The following is a 21,114-nucleotide window of genomic DNA, read 5'->3' as shown; positions in this document are numbered from 1 at the left end:
TTAGTCATTGTCACAAGGGCTAATTTATCTTTGGTAATTAGTTTCTGTGCCTTGGAGCAGTGAAGCACAAATAAGCATTTAACATTGATCTATTGCAGCACTTCCCTGGGTAAATAGATGGCTCTGGCACTGGCTGGTGCTGATGCATCAGTGTCTTTTACCATCAGAGGAGTCACTCAAGCATCAGCTCAGCCACCAGCCAAAAAGCATCTCTGAGCTTTTAAACCAGCTCAGGGATGTGTCTTGTCTGACCTGAGGAAGACAACAGCAGCATATCCCCTCCTTGCCCAAGGCTCATCCCAAAGCTCCCTAAAGAGGAGATCAAATCAAACACAGAAAAGTGGGGCCAGCAGAAATGTCCTTTTCTGTTTTGAACCTCATGATGGCTTAGGCTCAGGTGTCACAGCCACTGCACCACCTGCATGTCCAGCTCAGCACCACAGTCTGCACTAATTAACCTGCTGCCAGTTTCCAGGCAATTACAAGTGATTATCTGTGTTTTACATTTAGATGAGCACCCACTCAAGTTCATCCATGGGACCACCAGGGAAACAAAAATACATATCAGCTGGTTTAGCCCCAGGGCTAAATGTCTGGCAAAAGAAGAGCAAAAGAACTATGTTTTTGTTAAAAGAAACTATAGCAATGCATTAATTGAAAAGAATGGATGTAGTAGCTTTTAGTCAACATGGAGTAGAAATAGAAAGAGAAATAATAACTAAGAAAAGCATTATTATACACTAAGCATACTTAGTAGACTGGTGGACCAGAAAATACCCATTAATCTAGAAATAAATTACAGACAGTAAAATCTGTTAGAGCTAGTATAGTTTTTCACTTAATTAAATGTGTTATTATTATTTGATGGGGACATGCTTTATTCTGTGATACCTAATTATTTCTCTGGAAAAGTTGCATGTTCATCTTTATGACTGTGAAATTAAAAGCAGGCCATAAAGTCTCACTTTGATTGAGACACTCTTCCAGAATATGAAAAGAAATATTAATTCAGTGCCCACCACCTGCATGCACTAGGCTGGATGCACTGGCTTTTCCACTGCCATATTGAACAAAGTGCAACTTAAAAACTATTCCTTCCTGCCACAAGCAGTAGGAGAAGTATGAGCAGCTTGCAGTGCTCAAAAATTATCCCAATTCTTTGTCTGAGGTATGAAACCAGGCTGCACAACTTCAAAGTGGTTAATTTTATCATGACCCCAGAACCATGTAGCAGCTGGAAAATAATTTCTCCCCAGCTATCAGCTCCATTGTCCTCATTAAAGAGTTCTTTTTTGCTGGTTAAATTGGAGATGGGGAAGACTTAGAGTTGCTATTCATGATGACTTCACTGAATCATTTTATAGCAGTGGACAAGCTGTAGTGGCCAATATTTAAAATCGTGAATTTCAGTTTATCAGCTTAAATCCTAACCTCCAGGCATGTTTTCTTTTTTCAAGGCTGCAAAAATACTCACTGGCATGATGAAAATCAGATCAGTAATATGAGTTATTAAAACAGAGGTAGGAGCTGGGTAGATAATTTTGGGTGCTCTCATTTGGAGGTGGTATCTCACTTTAGAACCAGTTCTAACTGGAGATAAACAGGAGCTTCCATTTTTATAAAAGAACCAACACATAATAAATATATGATTTTAAAAATCTTTTTATCAATTTTTCTGACATTTTTCCTCCCTCCCTGTTTTAATCTGACAACTTCTGTTTTGGTTGAACTTACCCATTTCTTTTCCCCTTTCTGGCACTTTCTTTCTTGAGATCTCCAAAGCACAGGAAAAAGCAGCAATAAAATGTCACAGTTGGACTTCCAAGCCTGTAGAATAAAGAGAGTCACAATTAAACAAAACCAATCGAGGGCCTGGTGCATTGATGAATAAAACATGCTGATAAAAGAATGTGCCCAAGTGCAAAGTATCACTGTGGATAAAGTATCAGTGGATAAAGGATTCTTTCCTCAATCCAAATCTCTCAGAGACAGAAGAGTATTTTTATACTACTATTACTGAAATAACCATCAAGGTGTTCACCAAGGTAGTTACCCACCTTGATAATACAGGTTATCAAATAAAACTCCACATTCAAGTGACTCAAATGTGGAATTTTCTCAGCTGCAAATTCAAAGGGAAGCAGATGCCCAGGAGCCTTATTATAATTTGAGGAGTTATTAAAGAATGGGATCATCAGGAGAGAGCACAATGGCAGATCAGGTTGAAAAGTACAAACCACTTTTTTTTTTCCTTTTCCTGACAAGTCAAATATCAAAATAAATTCACTTCAGGCACATTCACATCAGTTTTCATCAGCTTCCTCGCAAGACTTTTATTGGCACAAATGATCACAGGAAGCAAACTTCATGCTGAAACTGTTCTGCCCACCTCTGAAGGGTAAGTTCATTAGGAAGGATTAATTGGATGAAGGCATTATCTCCTTTGAGAGGTCTTTTTCATGTCACCACTTAATAATGCTCACTCTATTCAAGCCAACTCAGGAGTGCAACTTTTCACTGTCCTTCTGAATAGGCAAAACTGCACCCTTTTGTGGCAACTATTTTTATTTCCATTGTAATGAAACAACTTCCCCTTACTAAATGATCAAGAGAAATGTTATAGCAGAGGGCAGAAAATGAGGTGCAGGAGGTTCAAAGGACACCTTAAATCTGCTGATATGACCTGCTTTTGCTCAGTGAACTTACCTGTGAGCATCTCGGCTCAGATGTACCAGGCAGCCTCGTGCAATGCTTTGTGCCAGAGCCCTGCAGCACCTGGGACCAATTGCTGCCTTTAACCAGGAGCTTTAGTCACTTTTGGGGCATTTGGGAGGCCCTCTGCACATTCATCAGTGAATGGCAGCCTGCAGGAGAGATGCAGGAAATCACATCTTTCAAAAGCACCTAAAAGCATTGCCTCCTGTTGAAGCCATTTGACACCATCTCTGCTAAGGACTGAGAAGATTTAGAGAATTTGCATTTGCTGTTGAAGGGGAACAAAGAAAAAGAAAGGCCTTCCCTGCCTGTCAGAGGGTGCCCCTCCATCTCTGCATCCCAGCAGAGACATCTGACCCCTGATGGGGCTTGCACACGTGAGAGGTTTGCTGCAGGCTCAGTGCATCAGGGATATTTCAGCTGACCAAAACACATTTCTGTCCAAAGAGCAAAAATGCAAGCAAGAAAAAAGCCTTTGGTCTGTTCTGCATTCAATCCTGATCCACACACACTGCAAGAGCTTGAAATGCAATTAATAATGTCAGGCCCCTTTACACTTCTAGAGAAGTTATTTATTATTACTATTGTATTGGCATGACACTTATCACCTCAGTAATAAAACCTCTCACTTGCAGTAATGGATCCAGCCTCATGGCCTGCCTGCAAGGAAAGGAAGGGTTTAAAGACGGAAAATTGGTTCCAAGCAAGATGAAGTGATCATGGCCAGTCTGGGAAAGCCCGTGGCAGGGCCCCATGCAAATACAGATACCCTGGGAACAGGGGAAGCCCTTAATTACAAACATGAACCTTCCTTTGCATTCTCAGACTTCGATGTTTCTCTGTTCAACAGCCAAATGAGAGATTTTGGACAGCAGATTATCTCTGAAATAATTTTTAGCCTGATTTTGGAATCAGAAGGTGACAGTTTCGCAGTCAGGGTGTGTATGAAAGTTGGCCAGATGATCCTCACATTAAAGGAAATTATATTAAAAAAAAAGGAGATATCTTTCACCAAGATAAAAAGTGACTATGCAGAGGTATTGACATGGACTTAATTTTGGGGGTTTTTTTGCAAAACATGTGGAAAGAAATCAGGGAAATGAATGAGGAAAGGTAAGGAGGAGGGATGACTGCCTGGATGCAGCCTTCAGCCCAGAAGATCCGACAGACAGGTTTGCAATAGGCAGGGGAGAGTGGGGGAAGTATAAGAAAGATACAGAATACTGACTATTTTCTATATTCCTTACTTTCCTTCCCTCCCTTGAAAGTACAGGATTCTGGCCAAGGAGGAGTTTTTGTCTAAGCCTGAGTGAAATTTTATATATTCCTACACTTTCCAGGGACTGACACATAAATAAACAAGGCTCCAGTAGCAGTAGAAAGGCTAATTATGTTTAGAAGCAATTCGTGGCCAAGTGATGGAGCTGGAAGATTCATTTAAATTCCCACCAAAACAAGAATGAATTTGGGGACTGTATTTACTGGGGGTTAGGAGGAGTAAAATACAGCTCTCCCATACAGCAAAGCAAAAATTTCCTCTCCAATTAACCCCCTTTACCTGGCCTTGATAATATAACCTAATAGGTTATATTAATGTCCTCAGTTTAAAATTTCAAATCATCAGAAATAATAAACATTAAGCAGTGGCCCAGGGATAATTTACATCAAGTACAGAGAAGGCAGGCTCTGGCAGTGCTCGTTGTTTTAGGACATTTGTAATGGGGTGAGAGGCTCCCAGTAAAACACCCAGAGCAGTTTTGTGTCACCTGAGGCTCTGAAGCAAGAAATCTGCATTAACATTTGGCAGGAACTGCAAGTGAGCTAGGATAGAGGCTGGCCATCACCCTGCACCTTCTGAGCATGGGAGGAAAGTTTTCTTTAATTTGGCTGTTTGGGATGAGGTTGTGGTGGGGAGATGCTCTGCCAGAGAAGGGAGCAAGGAATGACAAGGCCTTGGAGACAAGATGTATGAATTAAGTAAGCTCAGGGAGAATGTCTAGGTAAAAACTGGTATTTCTGACATTATTGTTTTTATGAATAAAAACAAGTCTTGGCACAAGGGAGTAAGTTTGGGTGAATAAATTTTAATCTGAAGGTTATTCATGGGTGAGCTGTTTGATTCTTGGCTGTTAATTCTGTTTTGACATCATAGGTGTCACAAGAATTTCTTTGTATCCCAGAGTGGATAACAAATGCATAGAACTGGAGAATGGCCTATAGCTGATAGTAAACAATGGAGAAAATCTATGAGTTAAATTTATTGAACCTGCAGAACTTTTTTCTGAATTTCCTCAAATAACATCCTCTTTTTCCAAATAACAAGTGACATGATCTATACAAGCAAGGCAAAACAAAGTCTACATTAATCTGCATGGAAACATCTGTAAATCAGGATCTTGTGGACACTTTGTTCAGCACTGAAAGTGTGCTAGCCCTTCTTCCAGAAATAATAAAATCAAAATGTTTCCCTTCTGGGTGAGCACTTTTGATACTTTTTAAAGTAAACCCACTCTTAGTCAGGGAAGCACTGCAAAGTGTTTGCAAAAGCAAGGGGCTGGTTTTGTCAGAGGGAGGCAAGTGACAAAGTGCCTGTGGAGTTAAATCCTAAAGAAAACAGCCACTGGAGCAATGAGCTGTAATCTTCCTTAATCCATAATATCAGCTGTTGACAGATACATACAGAGTGATTAATAGGATGCTAAAAAATGTTAACAAAGCAGTAGGGACTTAGAGACCGCTCTGAAAATTTCCTTATCACACTTCTAAATTCACCAGAGGAACCATCATTACAATGGATGACAAAACATATGCTTTCTCTAGCAATTTGCTGGCACCTCTAATCAAACGTGTCATCAGAAGTGGGGAGTGGAAATGAAACTCCTGTTCTGCTCTTCCCTGCTCCTTCTCAGAGATGAGAAGAAAAGCCCCACTGGGATTCTGCCATCTCACATGCTCCACACACCCTCCTCTGGCACCAGATCTTTCCAGCTGGAGCTTCTACTCCAAACATTTATCTTGGAGGGATTTGTTTCTTTCTTTATTTATTTGTTGTTAACAAGGAATTAAAGGAGAATGGGGGATGAGCAACACATTCTCTGCCTAAGAGGACTTTCACCATTTAGCAAGATTTAAGTTTCTGTTGATACTTCAGTAAGGGAGGGGAGTGACTACAAGGAGCGATGCTCAATAATAAAGATATTTCAGACTTGGATTAGATATTCATCCTCAGTCTGGAGGATAGGATCTTGAAAAAAATATTCAGCTTAAAAAGCAGGAGGATAAATACCTTTCTAGAGCTCTATCCAGGAGGTTATTATTCCTATCAAGGCCTTTATAAGCTCCAAAAATGTGAGCACAATCCTACATGCTTGATATAAGCCTCTATAGATTTCTGTGGGAAAATGCTGAAGGGGGAGGGAAAAAAGTTCAGTCTCTTTATTTTCCCCCCTATTGAGATTAAGTATAATCTTTTTAGTATATGCTCCAGTATTTTACTGAGCTTGTTTTTTAATGAGATTATTCAGAAATCAGCTCCTAGATTTTGCAGTTCCCATGCTACCTTCATTCCCCTGATGATATTCATGAGTAGAGAAGCCTTAACACTTCAAAGGCAAACCACTCAGCCCCCAAGACTGCACATAGGTCCAGTAAAACTAAAATTATCCATCCTTGATGTGGTAAAGACTTGTTCTCTATAGCTCCTTTTTAGGGGACTGTAACACAACCAGAGCTGTGCATTGAAATGGGCAGATTATGAAGTGGAAATGAGGAAAAAATCTGCAACTGCTCCATGTGAAACTGCATAGTTTGGGTTTTGCAGACACCGATTCTGCTGCAGAGAGCACAGGGCAGCCTACTGCATGGTTATCCACAAAAATATTCTCTCTGGGCTGGAACAAAGTGGTGCTGATGGAGCATCACAAATCCCTCTGGGAGACATGGACTGGCTCCTCACTAATGGGAACTGCCATGGGACTCATAATGGAGCACAGCTCTCCAGGACAGAGCTCAGCAGGGTTAATTTGGCTCAAAGCTGGGGCTGAAGCAGCCTCTCCCTCCTGCCATCCCCTCCTGGTGTTTCCCTCTCTGGGTCCCTGTGCAGACCCTGAGCTCCAGCAGTAGCACTTTAGCCATTGAGTGGGAGAAAAACAACCAACCCAAAAGCAGATTTTGTGCATTCCTTGTGGCAGCTGTGCTATGCCATCGTGACTTTTTTACAAACCAGAGCCCAGAGTCAGAGCCTATGACTGCAGCAGAAAAAAGTGTGGTTCCAGCTGCTGGGATCAGGGTGTGATGAGCCAGCAGAGGAAGCTGGATGCCTTTGTCTGCCTGACTGTCTGGTTCTGCTGCTTCAGCTCAGCATTCCCAGAGTTTAGGGAGGTGGATTGAGGTGGATTTATTCTGCTGGCTGCTGCAGCCCTCTCGTGGCCACACTCCTGTTGCTGGGGAAGCACAGCCTGAAATTGTGCATGGGAAGACAGCATCCTTTAGAAAGCAAAACAAATAGTTATTAAACAGCATGTTCACCAAAGAATAAATATACAAACAAATGGGACACTTAGGATGCTATTTATTCCAGGTGTACAAGCAGAGTTGTTGATAAACTACTTGCTTTTGAAGAATCAAAGGAAAAATTACATATAAAGCATTGATCAGCTGTGTTTTTAATGGGGTGCCCTGTTTCATCTCCCCAGCCTGTCACTAAACAGTCTGCTTTGAAGTGCTCCTTTTTTTAGAGCATTTTCACATTGATTTACAATTTTGTGGGTAAATTTTGTGCTCACAGATGGGTCTTGCTGAGTATCTGCTTATTGGAAATGTGTCTGTCTGTGCAGGGGTGGAAAACCTCTTGGGCTGGGGAAGATCTGGGCAAACCTGTATTGTGCCAAATTTCTGCAAAGACTAACAGGTAGATTTTTCTTTGAAGCTTGAAAAGCAAGCCTGTTTCATGGTACCTTTTGTTTTTCCTCTTAATGTACCAGGTAGAGACAGAGACACCACTGCTGACTGGAAATAAACCATGGGAATTCATAGTGGAAGGAGAGCAGTGATGGGAGCAGTGCTGAGGTCCTGTCCAACAGCCCAGCTGCTGGGAGCCAGCACCAGCAAAGGGGATGCCTGTGGAATAAACAATAGGATGGATCAAAGGGAAAAGCTTGTGCACAGGTATGGGGTACTCTGGAGGAGGCTGTCCAGTTCTGACTGACCTTTCTGGAACTGACAGCAATAGTACTTGCAGGCCAGGGTGCCTCAGTCCTACCAGGGAGATGATATCATGCTGCTGTTTTGCCATTATTTTGCTCATTTTTCCTGTTACAATAGTTTCAGGAGAAATGGCTGCATTTCAAAAGGATATGCTAAAACCCAAACCTAAAAAATACCCAAAAAAGCCCAAAGGACAGAGCAGAGACACAATGATTCCAGAAGTTCATTACCTTTTCAGGGTGATGCTGCCCCTGGCAGTAACTGCATTCAGCTGGGTGGGGTGGGACAGTTTTAGCAGGATCAGCAGGACTCTGGGTGACAGTGACATGGAATTCTTGCAAGCCACTGTGAGGATCCACATGTTCATGGTGCTGGAAGAAGCCATTTGACCCACACCACACCTCCACCTGAGCCCCTCCAGGTGGACACAGGTGTGTCCTACTCACCTTAAGCATAGAAAAATCAGACATAGAGATAGATGGCTTCTGTGCCTGCAGCTATTTCCCACCCAAGCTGGGTTTTCCCCCCTCAGAGGGGAATTTTGTTTCCAGTGAGGCTGCTGACACTGCAGGCAGCTTCCCCATGTGCTCAGTCCAAGGTCTGCACAGCACCACGGTGCCAAATGCAAATCCAAACCTCACTGGCATCCTGAGTGGCATCTCCCTTTGGAGCTGACTGCCCCGACAGCACCTCCTTCAGCCCTCTGAACAACCCAGGGCCCTTGGGAAATAGTTTCAACTTACCTATATTAACATTTTAACCACATACACCACATTTTAGTGCCGTTGGTGCTGTTTTGCTGTGCTGCAGTGATGCTGCTCCAAGAGAGCCAAGCTGCCTCCCAGGGCTGCAGCAGAAGGGCAAGCTGCAGCCCTCTCCCAGCTCTTCCACATCCTCAGGCTCATCTTTCTCACTTACAAAAAACCCTTAATGCCCTCCATAAAATGGTACTTTGCATATTTTTTGGTTTTTAACTCAATGACCTCTTTGCTTTTCATTTTCTATAATACTACGTGTGCAGAACCAGATGTGACTTATTTTGGTTTAAGATTACTTTTATTTTATATAGAGACAAACAGTAGTAAGAAAGTAACAAAATTAATGTCTGCCTGAAAGAGCACAGGGCAAGTATCATCCTGGGTTCCAAAATATTCTCCAAACAAAAAGGCTGATAAATTTTTAAGACATGTCTATATTGTGAGATGCTGAGACTTGGGGCAGTAAATGTCCATGCCAATAAAACCATGTGAAATAGCCTAGTGCAGAGCAACTTGCAGCTCAGGCCCGGATGCAAAGCAGCAGGGACATCTTGCTGGTTTTGTCCTGGTGATGCCTCAGGTTTTAGCTTTTATATTTTTCAGACTCTGTGCTGCTTTAGTGTGTAGTTCTGAGCTTCATATTAGGGGATAGTAAGCTCTCTTCACAGAGTAGGGAGACAAAACAATTCCTGCTCTAGCTGGGGACCAAGGACAAATGATCCAAATCTCAGGCCCAAGAACATAAACAACGTGGGCTGAAGAGAGAAAAACAAGAAGGATGTGACTTCATGGGCTGAAGCTGGAATTGGACAATTAACTCCAAGATGCAAATGGAGCAGAACTGATAAAAGAATGAGATCCTGTGACTGGTTGTGCATTTTGTGACCATTTTGGTTCATCTTGGATGCAGCCATGGCTGGGCTCTTGTGCTGCCCAAGGTGCATCCATTGAGGCCTTCTAATAAATCCCTACTTTATTCTTAAACTGTCTAGCCTCTGCTCCAGGTCAGCCTTCACAATTCATCAGTTTCTGGTGACCCAGAGGGGACAGAAGGCATCAGTGGCACACATGGCAGCAGCAGCAGCTCTGTGAGGGGGCCGCCACCCCTTCACAGCCGCCCAGGCCGCGCACACCCGTCCGTGGCTGTGCAAACGTGCTGCCCGCACAAAGTGCAACTCCCACTGAAAGTACGGGCAGGAGCACGGTGTTAAAAACAAGTCCAGGCACACTGCGGGCTCTAGGACTCCACGACGATCATGCTGAGGTTGTTGCTGAAGATGACCCTGCCGTCCCTGGTGCTGCTGCACTCGGGCTGCCGCAGGGCCGCCTGCAGCCGCCGCCGCAGCGCCGGCGGCGCCGTGCCCAGGAAGTTCTTGGTGCCCGTCAGGAAATCCATCATGCGGCCGCCCACCGCGTCCCCCTCGCTGAAGCACTCGGTGATGTCCCAGCCCGAGGGCAGCTCGTAGACGCGGTGCTGCACGCCCAGGCTCTGCAGCACCTCGGTGATGCCGCTGCAGGTGATGTAGTGGCCGCTGTCGGTGGCGGGCAGGCAGTCCCTGTGCTTCTTCCACAGGCTGGCCCAGCCGCTGCTGTCTGCCGGGGCACAAGGGAAGGTAATTTTGGCAAAGCCAAGGCAGTCAAAGACCGGCTAATCAACTATGAAACGAGCTGGAAAAGCTCCCTCACTGCCTGCCCAGCCCTTGACACGGCAGGAGGAGAGTTTTCTCCCCACTCATAAATACCCGCGCCTCATAAAACTCTGCTTTCCCTCAGCCCTGCCTCCAAAACTGTCCTGTTTAAAGGAAACTCCTAAGACATGTCTCCAGGACTGAATTTGCCCAGAAGGAGGGGTACACACAGAGGTACCAATGTGCTGAGCCTGAACATCCCGTGCTACCTCTTAACCGTGCCTTGGCCAAAGCAGTGCAGATGTTTTCACACCTCAAACCTCAATTATAAGTGTTCATTGAACAATACATACCTCAAAAACACAGCAAGGGAAACAGCCTACAGGCAATGTGAGAGGCAGTTTTTATGGGGAACATGGAAATTTGTGCTTTATCCACCACACTGGGCGCTGGGGATTCATGAATGGCACAAGGGATGAAACACTCAATTCTTTTAAGAAGTGCCATCATGTTGTGCCCCTTTTTCCCTGTCCTGCCATAAAGCCTGAAGCTCTCAGCAGCATCTGCTGTCCTTCTGGGCTCTGGGTCATTGCCACCCAGAGCTCAGGTTGTGTTTTTCCAGTGCTGCTTTCACCATGAGGAAGGATGGACCCTCATTCATGGACAGCCACACTTCTCTCTATTACATCAATTCCAAAAGCAGGGAAGCAGGAGCACAAAGACTGTGCCTAAGTGGTCCCATCAGACACTGGGCCCCAAGGCTATGCCCAAGATTGCATTCTCCGTATGAAATCCAGCATTTTTTTTTTTAGTTATTTACTATAGAAATAAGCGCCACTGACATCCCCAGATAAATATTTGTGGCTCTCAAACTTCAAATCTCTTCAAAACTCCAGCAGTGGAGCAAAAAAAAAAAAAAATACAAGGTCTCCCTTACCTGACAAAATTATGATCAGGAGTTTACCATGATGGTCAAGGCAGCTGTGAAAAAACTTGATAGTACTGCGAATATCCTCCACACGGTACAGCATCTAGAAGAGCCAGTGGCACACAGCCATTATTCCTCCTCCACAGTGCAATGACCCTCCAAAGGCTTAAACTCTTTCTCTTAGAGGTGTTTTAAATTCTGTTCCAGATGCTTCCCAGCCTTTCCTGATTCCACATGCCCATTTAGGGACACCTCACAGCACTGAGCATTGCCAGCTTTGGTGTTTGTAGAGCTTCTGCAGGATTGCTGTGGGAGAGCAGTGCTCAGCTCTGGTCATAAATTCAAGCAGAGAGCAGAACTGGAGGGGGCAGTTAAATCCAATAGCCCTGTGTTAAAGCAATGGCCGTTACCTGGATCATATGGATGAAGTCAAATTTCTTATGTGTGCCTCTCTCCTTCACCTGCTGTTCATACTCCAAGGAAGTGAGCTGGTGCCAAATAAAAGAAACATTCTGCAGGTCTGGAGCTTGATTCACCAGCTCTGTTTCAAAAAGTAGAAGAAAACCCTGAATTTCATAAAATAGCAGAAAAACTCATCATTGAAATGGATGGTCCTTGCTATAACCCAGGCAGCAGGTGTAGCCTTACCTTTGTAAGCTGCCACGTGCTGTGGGTTGGGCTCCACAATCTCATTGTCAATAAAGACCCCTGGGTGCACAGCCTGCAGTATCCTGATCATTTTCAAATCCTGCTCACCTATTCAATAAACACAAAGCAGGTAAATGCAATGGAAGGATGCACCAGCCACCACTCCTGCCAGGAAATCCCCCAGCAGAAGTGAGGCATTTTCTGCTTTGTGGCTCATGTGGCAGAGCCTGGTGATACTCCTGCCATGGTACTGAACTGCTCAGGCTGACAGAGAGGTGCAGAGGAGCCTGAGAACAAGGCAGAGACAAGCAGCAGCACAGAAACCTGCTAATGGCAATACCCTGGGTCGTGGGACAGACAGGCCAAAGGAATCACAGCTCACTGTTTACAAAAATAACCACAAAACAGCTTTCAACAACCCCAAAAAGTTTGAATGGGTGCAAGGAGGCAGCTGACACAGCTGTGACACAGCCCCAGCACCTGGGGAACTGACCACAAGAGAAATGACCCACTGACATGCAGAATCCTGGATCCTCCCTCTTTGGGTATGTCCACATGGCCTCAGCCCAGGGCATCAATTAACTGATGGTTATCTTGGAAATACAGGTAGAGACTCACATGTTTGTCTGGAAGTGCCCTGCAAATTTAGCTATTGGTGCTCCTGTGCTGCTGTGTAAGCTCTGGAGGAGCAAGCAGCAGTCTGTTCTCCTGTTCTGGGAAATTTCCAGCCTCCTTTGAAGTGATACAGGTCATGCTGCTTACTTCCCAGAAATGCCAAGTGTATGAGTCCCCCTGGATCACTTCAAACTATGTAAATAAACAGCACATGTGACCACCTTGATGAGACCTCTGCAAGAATCCTGTCTGTAGCTGATGGTGGGGCCTAAAAATAGCCCTGGCCCTGCAAATGTCACACAGAGAGGTCTTGACACGAGACCCTGCATCCTCCCTGCTCTTTCAGCTGATGTACCAGCCACAGGAAGAGCTGTCATCCTTGGCAGGTGCTGCAGTACATAGAATTCAGGGGAGGAAATATCAGCCATGCCAGCACTACTGGGCCGTCCAAGGAAGGAGGAGGCTTTTGAAGTGAGAAAAAAAAATACCCCAGGCCCGTGAGGAATGCAGTGGCAGCAGGGCAGGGCTGGCCAAAGGCTCAGGGGAGGAGGCTGAGGCTGCACCCATTGGAGGTGCGGGGACCAATACTGCTGACAGGAAGGCAGATCCCAATAGCCAGCAGCTGAATCATTAGTGCCAGTGTGCAAGTGCCTGGTTTGGGGAGCAGCAGCCCTCAGAGCTGCCTGCAGGTTGGGGCAGGGCCAGAGGCAGAGCATCGCTGCCCCGTGCCCTGGAGCCACTGATGGAGGCAAATGGGTGCACCTGCAGCACATGGATGTCTTAAAAGCTGCTAAAGTTTGGAGTTTTTTCACTCCACCTTTGTAAAATTCCTTAATGCAGTGTTTGCAGGTAATAACATCTTCAACCAGGGTGTCTGTAAAAACAAGCAGTAAAATAACAGCCCTCTAGAGCAGGAACTTCTCTGCTGCAGCATTCCCTGCCAGCAGCAACCCCCCAGCACTGACCACAGCAAGGCTGGACAGGACTGGAACCTCTCTGCAACTGGAAAGTTCCAGCTCAGAGTTCAACCAGCCATGAGGAAACATGGGGTGGGTGAAAAAACGTGATTTGGAGCACAACAGAGGCTTTCAGGGTGTGGAGTCGGCCACTAATCCCCATTAATATTTTCATCAACTAAACTAATTCTGGGGGCTCTGTGAAACCAGAGCCCACCTCTGAAAAGGTCAGGGATCAGATATAACCTTTTACTTGGTGCCATCCCAGCTCTCTCCCTGCCCAGCCCCAGCTCTTGCAGACGTGGGTGCAGGTCTGGACCCCTGTCCTGGCATCACCCAGGAAACACAGGGAATTTTAGAGAGTTTATTTTCCCATTAAAACCTCCTCTGAAGAGGACATAAGGAAATTTAAGGACGATGCTAAAAGTTCATTTCCCCCTTGTGCTTTTGTGGAGTCAGAATTTCTGTTTTATATTACTTAATGAAAATAGAGGGTAATTGAGAACTGAATCATTTCTTCCTGCTTGGTTTCTCATATGCTCCAACATATTCCCAGTTGGGGGAAACAATCAGATGCTAATTTTCTCTTACTCAGGAAAACAAAACCAAAAAAAGTGAGAAAAATGCTTTCATTTGAAAGTATTAGCACTTAAAATTCAGCTGAAAATACTTTTCAAAGCAGAAGTAAAGTCTGACAAATCAAACCACTGCTTCTTTTCTCTACTCTTTATTTTCTCCCAGGTTCCCTAGGAGCAAAGTTGGCTCTTTCACCACTTTTTTGTTTTGTTGTTTTGGCTTTTTTTAAACACAAATGCATTTAGAACAACTTTAAAGCTGTTCTTCCAAAGGATAGGTTTCTCTCTGGGGAAAAATATCATTTGCAGTTAAACCCTACTTATCACTGGGTAAAAAACACAGGAGTAACAAAGAAACATGTCTTGAAAAAGCTGATGCAGGTAATGGTTGTGGGCAAGTGGTTTTGCAGTGCTGAGAGCAGGGCACTGCCCAGCCTTGGCCTCTGGGATCCCTAAAAGCAAAGCAAAAGGAGACATCCCTTCAGGGGGGATAGTCTAAGGCAGGATTTTGGGTGGAAAGAGCCTCTCCAATATCTCTAATTCTCTCCAACAAGGTTTGAAGATGCTCCTGTACCTAGCCAGAAGGAGGAGTCCTTGCTTTGAGGCAAATGAAGTCAGGTGAGAGTCACCAAGAGGTAGAAACAAAGCTAAAACCACACATTTCTCACTGCCCAGAAAGATCTGAGCAGCAGTGTTTCAGAAGGGAGATGGAGGGGGAAGGAAGGGAAGGAGCACTGCTCTTATCCCAGCTCCACTCTTCCTTCTGCCCTTCTGTGCTTCAGTGGGCAATGCTGCCATTCATGTCTGAGGAATCCTCAGTGCCCAATTTTCCAGCATCTCCTTCTGCTGCCCACAGGTCCCCCTGTGCCACATCCCCAAACTCCTCACCTGTGCCACTCCCAACTCCCAGAACGCTGAGCGTCGATTTTCCAGTGCCCAGACTGAAAGATAAATACACAAATACACACATAAATAAAATTACTTAACCACACTGTGTCACACCACTTCATGTTTTCATTCTTACAACCTGGAAATTTTCATGTTATGCACATGAATTGGGACAGAAATTTGATCACCCCTTTTGAGACTGGTGATAAGCAGCATGGCTCAGCCAGCTCATATTTCAAAGTACAGTAGGCGCCACAGTGCAGAGTTTCTCACCCTTTGCCAAGGAGATTTCTTCAGGCTGTGGCTGGCAAAAAAAGCCTCTGGGAAGCCCAGGGCAAAGGGGCTGTCCCTGACTGGGATGGCACTGCTGGAGAAGCAGGGACAAGGTGAGCTGGGGAAAGCCTCAGCAGCCTCAGGAGGGAATATTGGATATAAATACTCAGAAAAAGCAAAATCATGAAGCTATTCAGGAGACTGGAAATCATCTCTTATTGACATTAATCCTGGATTGAAATTGGGAGGAAGGTCTGAATCATCAACAATTTTTACCTTAGAAAAATTGCTTATTAAAAGACTCCAGTCACATGCTTCCTAGCAGAGTATTTAATAACAGATTAAGTTTCCCAAGCACTGTCTCAGGAGGCATCACAGAAATGATTCCACAGGAATGGGATGAGCAGTAAGTCCTGAAGTGTGTGAGCAGTCCAGGGGCCTTAGCCCTAAAGAGGGTCAAGACCCTTTGACAAACCAAAAATCAGCATCATAGAAAGCCACAATTTTGTCCATGATTTAAATTCACAATTAAAATTTCTTAACATAATCTTTGATGATTATTTTATTGTTTATTATATATATATATATATATATATATATATCTGTTCTGTAGAATAAAAATTTGCCTGCGTAAAATTTTTTCTCAATGGAGTAAAACACAGTTCCTCTAACATCCAAAAATTACCCAGATTTGAAAGGACTTTCTTGTGCTTTGGATCTAGGCAGCTCTGAAGCTGTCTGCAGTTATCCAGCCTTAAGATATTGCATCAATACTTTACAAAACTGATTATCATTTGGTACTTAACCAATGCAAATCGACTTAGGATAGAAATAAGGAGGTCTTAGGGGATTGGGAAAACCATGAATTAGCCACAAGGAGAGAATTTGATATGTGTTTCTGTTTGGATGGATGTGCAAAAACAGGGAAAGAGCACAAGAGAGCATTCTTTTAGGGAAAAAAAAAACAAAACCAAAACAAAACCAACGTTAATCCTCAGAAAATCAGCTAATGAAAAGAGATTGACATGAGAATAAGATCTTGAGTCTTTCCTTAACATAAGCTGAGGCAGCACAGTGTGTTAATTGAAACAGCACTTACTCTGGAGTCATTAAACAGAATATCCTAAAAGCCACGAGTAGGGGACTTAAAACTGAAAAGCATTTAAAGTTCATTCCTGCCCCCAAAAAAGTTTTTGCTGACTCCCAGGATAACAGATGTCTTTCCCACCTCGGGGGAAGTGCTCCTTACCCAGCCACGATGGTGGGCATTTGTTCCCTGTTGAACTCATCCATGCATTGGTGCTCTGTTGAGTGCTCCAAGAACGCCTTAAAGGCCTCCACATACTCCTCAGCTGTGAGGCTTCTCATGGCAGGGATCATGTAGAGCTCTTGGGAAACAAACAGGGGTTGCATGTTAGAGGCTTTGAGGCATGTGAGGGGTCAAAGCACTTACCTCATGGGAGAAACGCAGCCTAACCCAACAGAGACAGGGATTTGGGAAAACAATGCAGACAATGCACTTTCCAAACTGTTCACACTCAGGGTTCAATAATTATCCTTGGGCACCCTTTGACATCAGCGTGTTTGCTAAGTGACTCATCATTACAGGAGGGCCTGAGGAAAATGCCTCCAAAATGTTTAGCGAGATGTGGGGAGCTCTCTGTTGCAAGGGATGGAACTGGAGGGGTTTTCTGGAAAACTAAAGAAAAAGTGAAGGGAGTCACACAGTGGCTCCAAACCTGTGGCCACCACTGGTGCCCATGCTGGACAGAGTGACTGAGAGGGGCAGCTCTGGGCACACCTCCCAGGAGGGGTGATGCAACACAAACACTGCCACCTGCAGCTGAAGCAAAAATAGTCCACCGTGTGCATCTCACTGGTGCCTCTGGACAGCATGGGACTGAAATGGGCTGCCAGGGAAGGGAATTCCCTGCTGGGACCTGCAGCTCGTGGCCAGCAGGGCAACTGATGGCAAAACATGTCACTGAATGGGCTCCTGTTCAATTGTGGGTGACTGACACCAAGATCTCTCTCTCTCTGAGCCAAAACCTAGGATACTCAAGGGTTTCCAAGCAATTATTGCAAAGTCTCCCTTTCTTGCTGTCCCATCCTAAAGGCAGGGCAGCTGCCAGGGCTCAGGCTCTGGCCAGCTGCTCAGGGCTGAGGAGCAAAGGCAGGACTAAGGGAAGGTGCCCTGCTGTGCTGGGTCTGTCTCAGTTCAATGCTGAAAAGGCATCATTCAATGAGGGAAAAATCAGCTATTCCTCTTAAATGAAATGAGGATGAAGGACAGGGCTTGGCAGAATACCTTCATCCTCATATTTGCCTTTCAAAGAGTTGCATTTTTATCACCTGCTTTTAGTCACCACTAATAAGAGAATCATGTATGTCTCATCCAGGACACTGCAATCTCAAATTGAAAGGCTCTGCTCTTTCCAAAACCACATGTCCTTGGCAGCTGTGTTCCTGGTCCAGCCCCATTGGAGGTAAAGATATCAATGTCTATCCTCAACACTTTGAACTCTACCCTAACAGAAACCTGAATTGCACTCAGTTTACCATCCCGCTTCTTTGTCTTTTTTTTTTTTTTAACAATCTCTAACTCCAAAAGAATTAAAACCTGTTTGTAGTGATAGCAACCTGAGTAGGCATTTTACTTTCATTCCTTTTTTTCTTTTTTTTTCTCCCAAATACCTGAATTATCATGTGGTGTTGTCAGAATCTCTGCTTCAAAGTTCATGCTGGGGAAACTATTCCTGTAAGGAAAGTATAGCACTTCAGTTATTTGAAGAACCTGTATGTTTTTTTGAAGCTGCACTGAAAATGCAGAACAAAGGGAAAATGCTCCAGGACAAACTTTCCTATGCTGATAATCCATAATTTATTTTGTTCTTTTTTACTAGAGAAAGCCAAAACTTCTTTGTAGCTGATCATAGCCATAGAATCCTAGAGTCAGTAAAAGAGTTTGGGTTGGAAGGGACCTCAAAACTCATCTCATTCCAATCACCTGCCATGGGCAGGGACACCTTCCCCTATCCCAGGTTGTTCTAAGCCCTGTCAAAGCTGGCTGGCCTTGGACACTTCCAGGGATGGGGCAGCCACAAGTGGCCACTGCTCCAGTGTTTGCCTGAGATGTGCTGTGGAGGTTTTCATACCCCTGCAGAACCGTAGCAGTTCAGTCATTGCAGCTGAAGGCATCAGACTGAAATTTTCCTTTCTTCATTTTCCTTTGACAATGTGCCTCATATATAAAACAAAGATGAGGCAAAAAGGAAGGGATGCATTTAAATTGGAGCAAGGACCTCACTTCAGCCAAGACAGGCTTGGGATGAGGCTCTCTGTGCAAAGGGAAGAGTCACCTCCTGGGTAACCACATTTCGAGATGCACAGCAAGTCTTGGGGGTGATATCCTTTATAATGTGTTTAGACACACCAAGGCTTTGCTGTGAGAAAATGCCTCAGGGCAGGCAGTCTGAGATAGCAGATCCCAGCCCAATAGTCTCCTCTGCCAAGGAAAAAAATCCCAAGTGAAGAAAAAAACAAGGCAGAAAGTGGAAAAGTAAAGAAGGGAGTTTGTAGAGGAGCTTTGAGATACAAATATGTAGGGACCATGCTGTCCATGTGGCAGGGAAGTGGCCACGTGCAAATACTGCACTGCTTTGGTCAATGAGGGCAAGAAAATACTGAGATATCCCAGAAGTCTGAGACACTGGGGCACTTCCAGAGTGCTGCAAGAGCCGCTGATTTCATCTGAGTTCAGTGCCACAGTCATGTAACTCATGTCCATGGGGTGTGTCTCTCTTCCACCCACCCTGACCTCCCTTCTCCCCAGGAAAGAGCTCTCAGGAGCTCATCAGGAAGAGGCCAGAACCAGCCCATCTCCATCATCTCCAGCTTGGCTGCAGGCCACTCCCTCCAATTTCCACTCAACCCCCCAGCCTCTTCCAAAACCCACCACAACCCCCAGAGGGTTATTTTGTCCCCCCCAGCTGGGTGAGCCCAGCAAGGTGCTTTTCAGAGTAAATCTCCCACTCAAATGCCGAAGGGTAGCGTGGCTTTTCCTGTGCAGGGAGGAACAGTTCGAACATGAATTCCATTTCTGACAGGTCAAATGTTTCCAGCCATGCCAGGAGACCTGCCAGGGGACCTGAACAGACTTCAGCACAAGCATTCACCAGCACAGATGATGCCAAGATCTCTTCCACTGACACTTCTGCCATTTCTGCGGGCAGGGGTTAGATTCTGAGACTGATTCACACGTGTTGCTGGGAAGGTGAAACAGGAACAAATGGACTTCCTCTAAAATCTGCTTAAAATCCAGAGCAGATCCTAAAACTTGCAAATAACATTTTGGGCTGGTTCTGGTCCCCCAACACCCAGGACTAAGGCAGGGACTGGCAGGGAGCAGGATGCCCACGGGCAGCTGGTCCTGCCACAGCTCCCAGGTTAAACCTCTTCCCTCTGTGAGCAGAGCTGGGTTCAATATGGACAGCAGCTGCAGGGAAGTCACATTACTACTTTAGGTGATGCAGCCTCTTTAGTTGAAAAAGTTTTTTCTAGGAAGACAAACTGCAAGAATATCTTCATAACTTAAAAACTTCACTATTCCTAAACTTAGGCTGTGGAGGGGCTAAGGGGGAAATATTCCCAGGCCACGGGCACATCTGCTGCTCCTCCCGCCTCCCGCACACCCATCTGTGACACAGAGCCAGCAGGTGGGGAACGCCATCCCGCTCCCTGCCGGTACCTCTTCAGCTCCGGAGCCGGCTCCATGCTGGCTGGATGCTGTGCTGAGGGTCCTCGTGGGTCCGGACACGGGGCTGGGCTGATATCAGATCCTCGTGGGTCCGGACACGGGGCTGGGCTGATATCAGATCCTGGTGGGTCCGGACACGGGGCTGGGCTGATATCAGATCCTCGTGGGTCCGGACACGGGGCTGGGCTGATATCAGATCCTCGTGGGTCCGGACACGGGGCTGGGCTGATGATCCTGATCGTGGGTCCGGACACGGGGCTGGGCTGATATCAGATCCTCGTGGGTCCGGACACGGGGCTGGGCTGATGATCCTGATCGTGGGTCCGGGTCACTGCGGTTCCGTGACCGGCAGCGGGGCCGGGGCCGAGCTCAGCCAGGCCAGGCCAGCGTGTCCCGCACGGCTCGGCTCGGCTCGGCTCTGCCGGACCTGTGGGGACAGCAGCGTCACCGGGGCAGGGACAGGGGGAAACCCGAGCCCCAGGGGCAGAGCGTGTCCTCATGGAGCGAGGGAGACACAAGCGACGCCCTGGGACTGCCGAACCACTGAGGGGTGTGAGCCGGGCGGAGCGGGGACCTTTCCGTCCCTTTTTAATGAGCTGTGAGCCCGGTCTGTGTGTCCGGCTCGGGGCAGGAGGGAGGGAGCGCTTCCCTGCATCCTGGCCGCTGCTGCCTGCGGGATGCGCTGGGAGATCTCTGCCTTCCCCAGGGATCAGAGGAGCTCCTTGGCTGCCCGGAGACCTGAGCAAGCGATTTTTCCGTCTGTCACTCAGGGGGAAATGGGGCACAGTGGCAGAAATTCTAGCGAGCACTGCAGCCCCTGCAGCCTGGCACCCCCTGTCCTGCCCCACAAAAGGGACGGGGGCAGCGAGCCCAGCCTGGTCACTCTGCTTGCTAAGCCGCAGGGATTAGAAAGCAAGGAAGCATTTTTGGGGACAGCTATCCAGGGCAGAGGTGGCTGGAGGTCCCCAGGAAGGTGCAGTGATCACTGTTTGAAATACAGAAAATCCTGGGTGCTCCCTGCACTTGCCTCTGGATTTTCCCCCTAGCTTCACACACAGAACTGGTGCACATATTGCCTAAAAATCTAATCACATGAATGTAAAAAAGAAAGGATTTAAAGACTTTGTATTTGCAAGTGAGGTCCACTAGTGGGAAGAGCAGCATCAGGA

At 46.0% G+C, this 21,114-nt stretch overlaps 1 protein-coding gene across 1 annotated transcript; it reads right to left on the bottom strand.

Moving 5' to 3' along the window:
• Positions 1 to 9,915: 9,915 nt before the first annotated feature.
• On the bottom strand, positions 9,916 to 20,062 carry LOC128938214 (carnosine N-methyltransferase 2-like). The gene is made up of 8 exons (XM_054278347.1): positions 19,937 to 20,062; positions 17,884 to 17,945; positions 16,439 to 16,577; positions 14,917 to 14,969; positions 11,883 to 11,990; positions 11,645 to 11,775; positions 11,244 to 11,337; positions 9,916 to 10,271 (listed from the first exon to the last, which is right to left on the bottom strand). Exons 1-8 carry the CDS (start codon positions 19,960 to 19,962, stop codon positions 9,916 to 9,918), a joined length of 969 nt encoding a protein of 322 aa, XP_054134322.1. The 5' UTR covers positions 19,963 to 20,062.
• Between the last annotated feature and the right edge of the window lie 1,052 nt (positions 20,063 to 21,114).

This window comes from Melozone crissalis, unplaced genomic scaffold, assembly GCF_028551555.1.
Source record: "Melozone crissalis strain CALT ecotype California unplaced genomic scaffold, PUWL_Pcris_2 ptg000023l_1, whole genome shotgun sequence".
NCBI lineage: Eukaryota > Metazoa > Chordata > Aves > Passeriformes > Passerellidae > Melozone > Melozone crissalis.
This window is presented reverse-complemented; position numbering and strand designations above follow the sequence as displayed.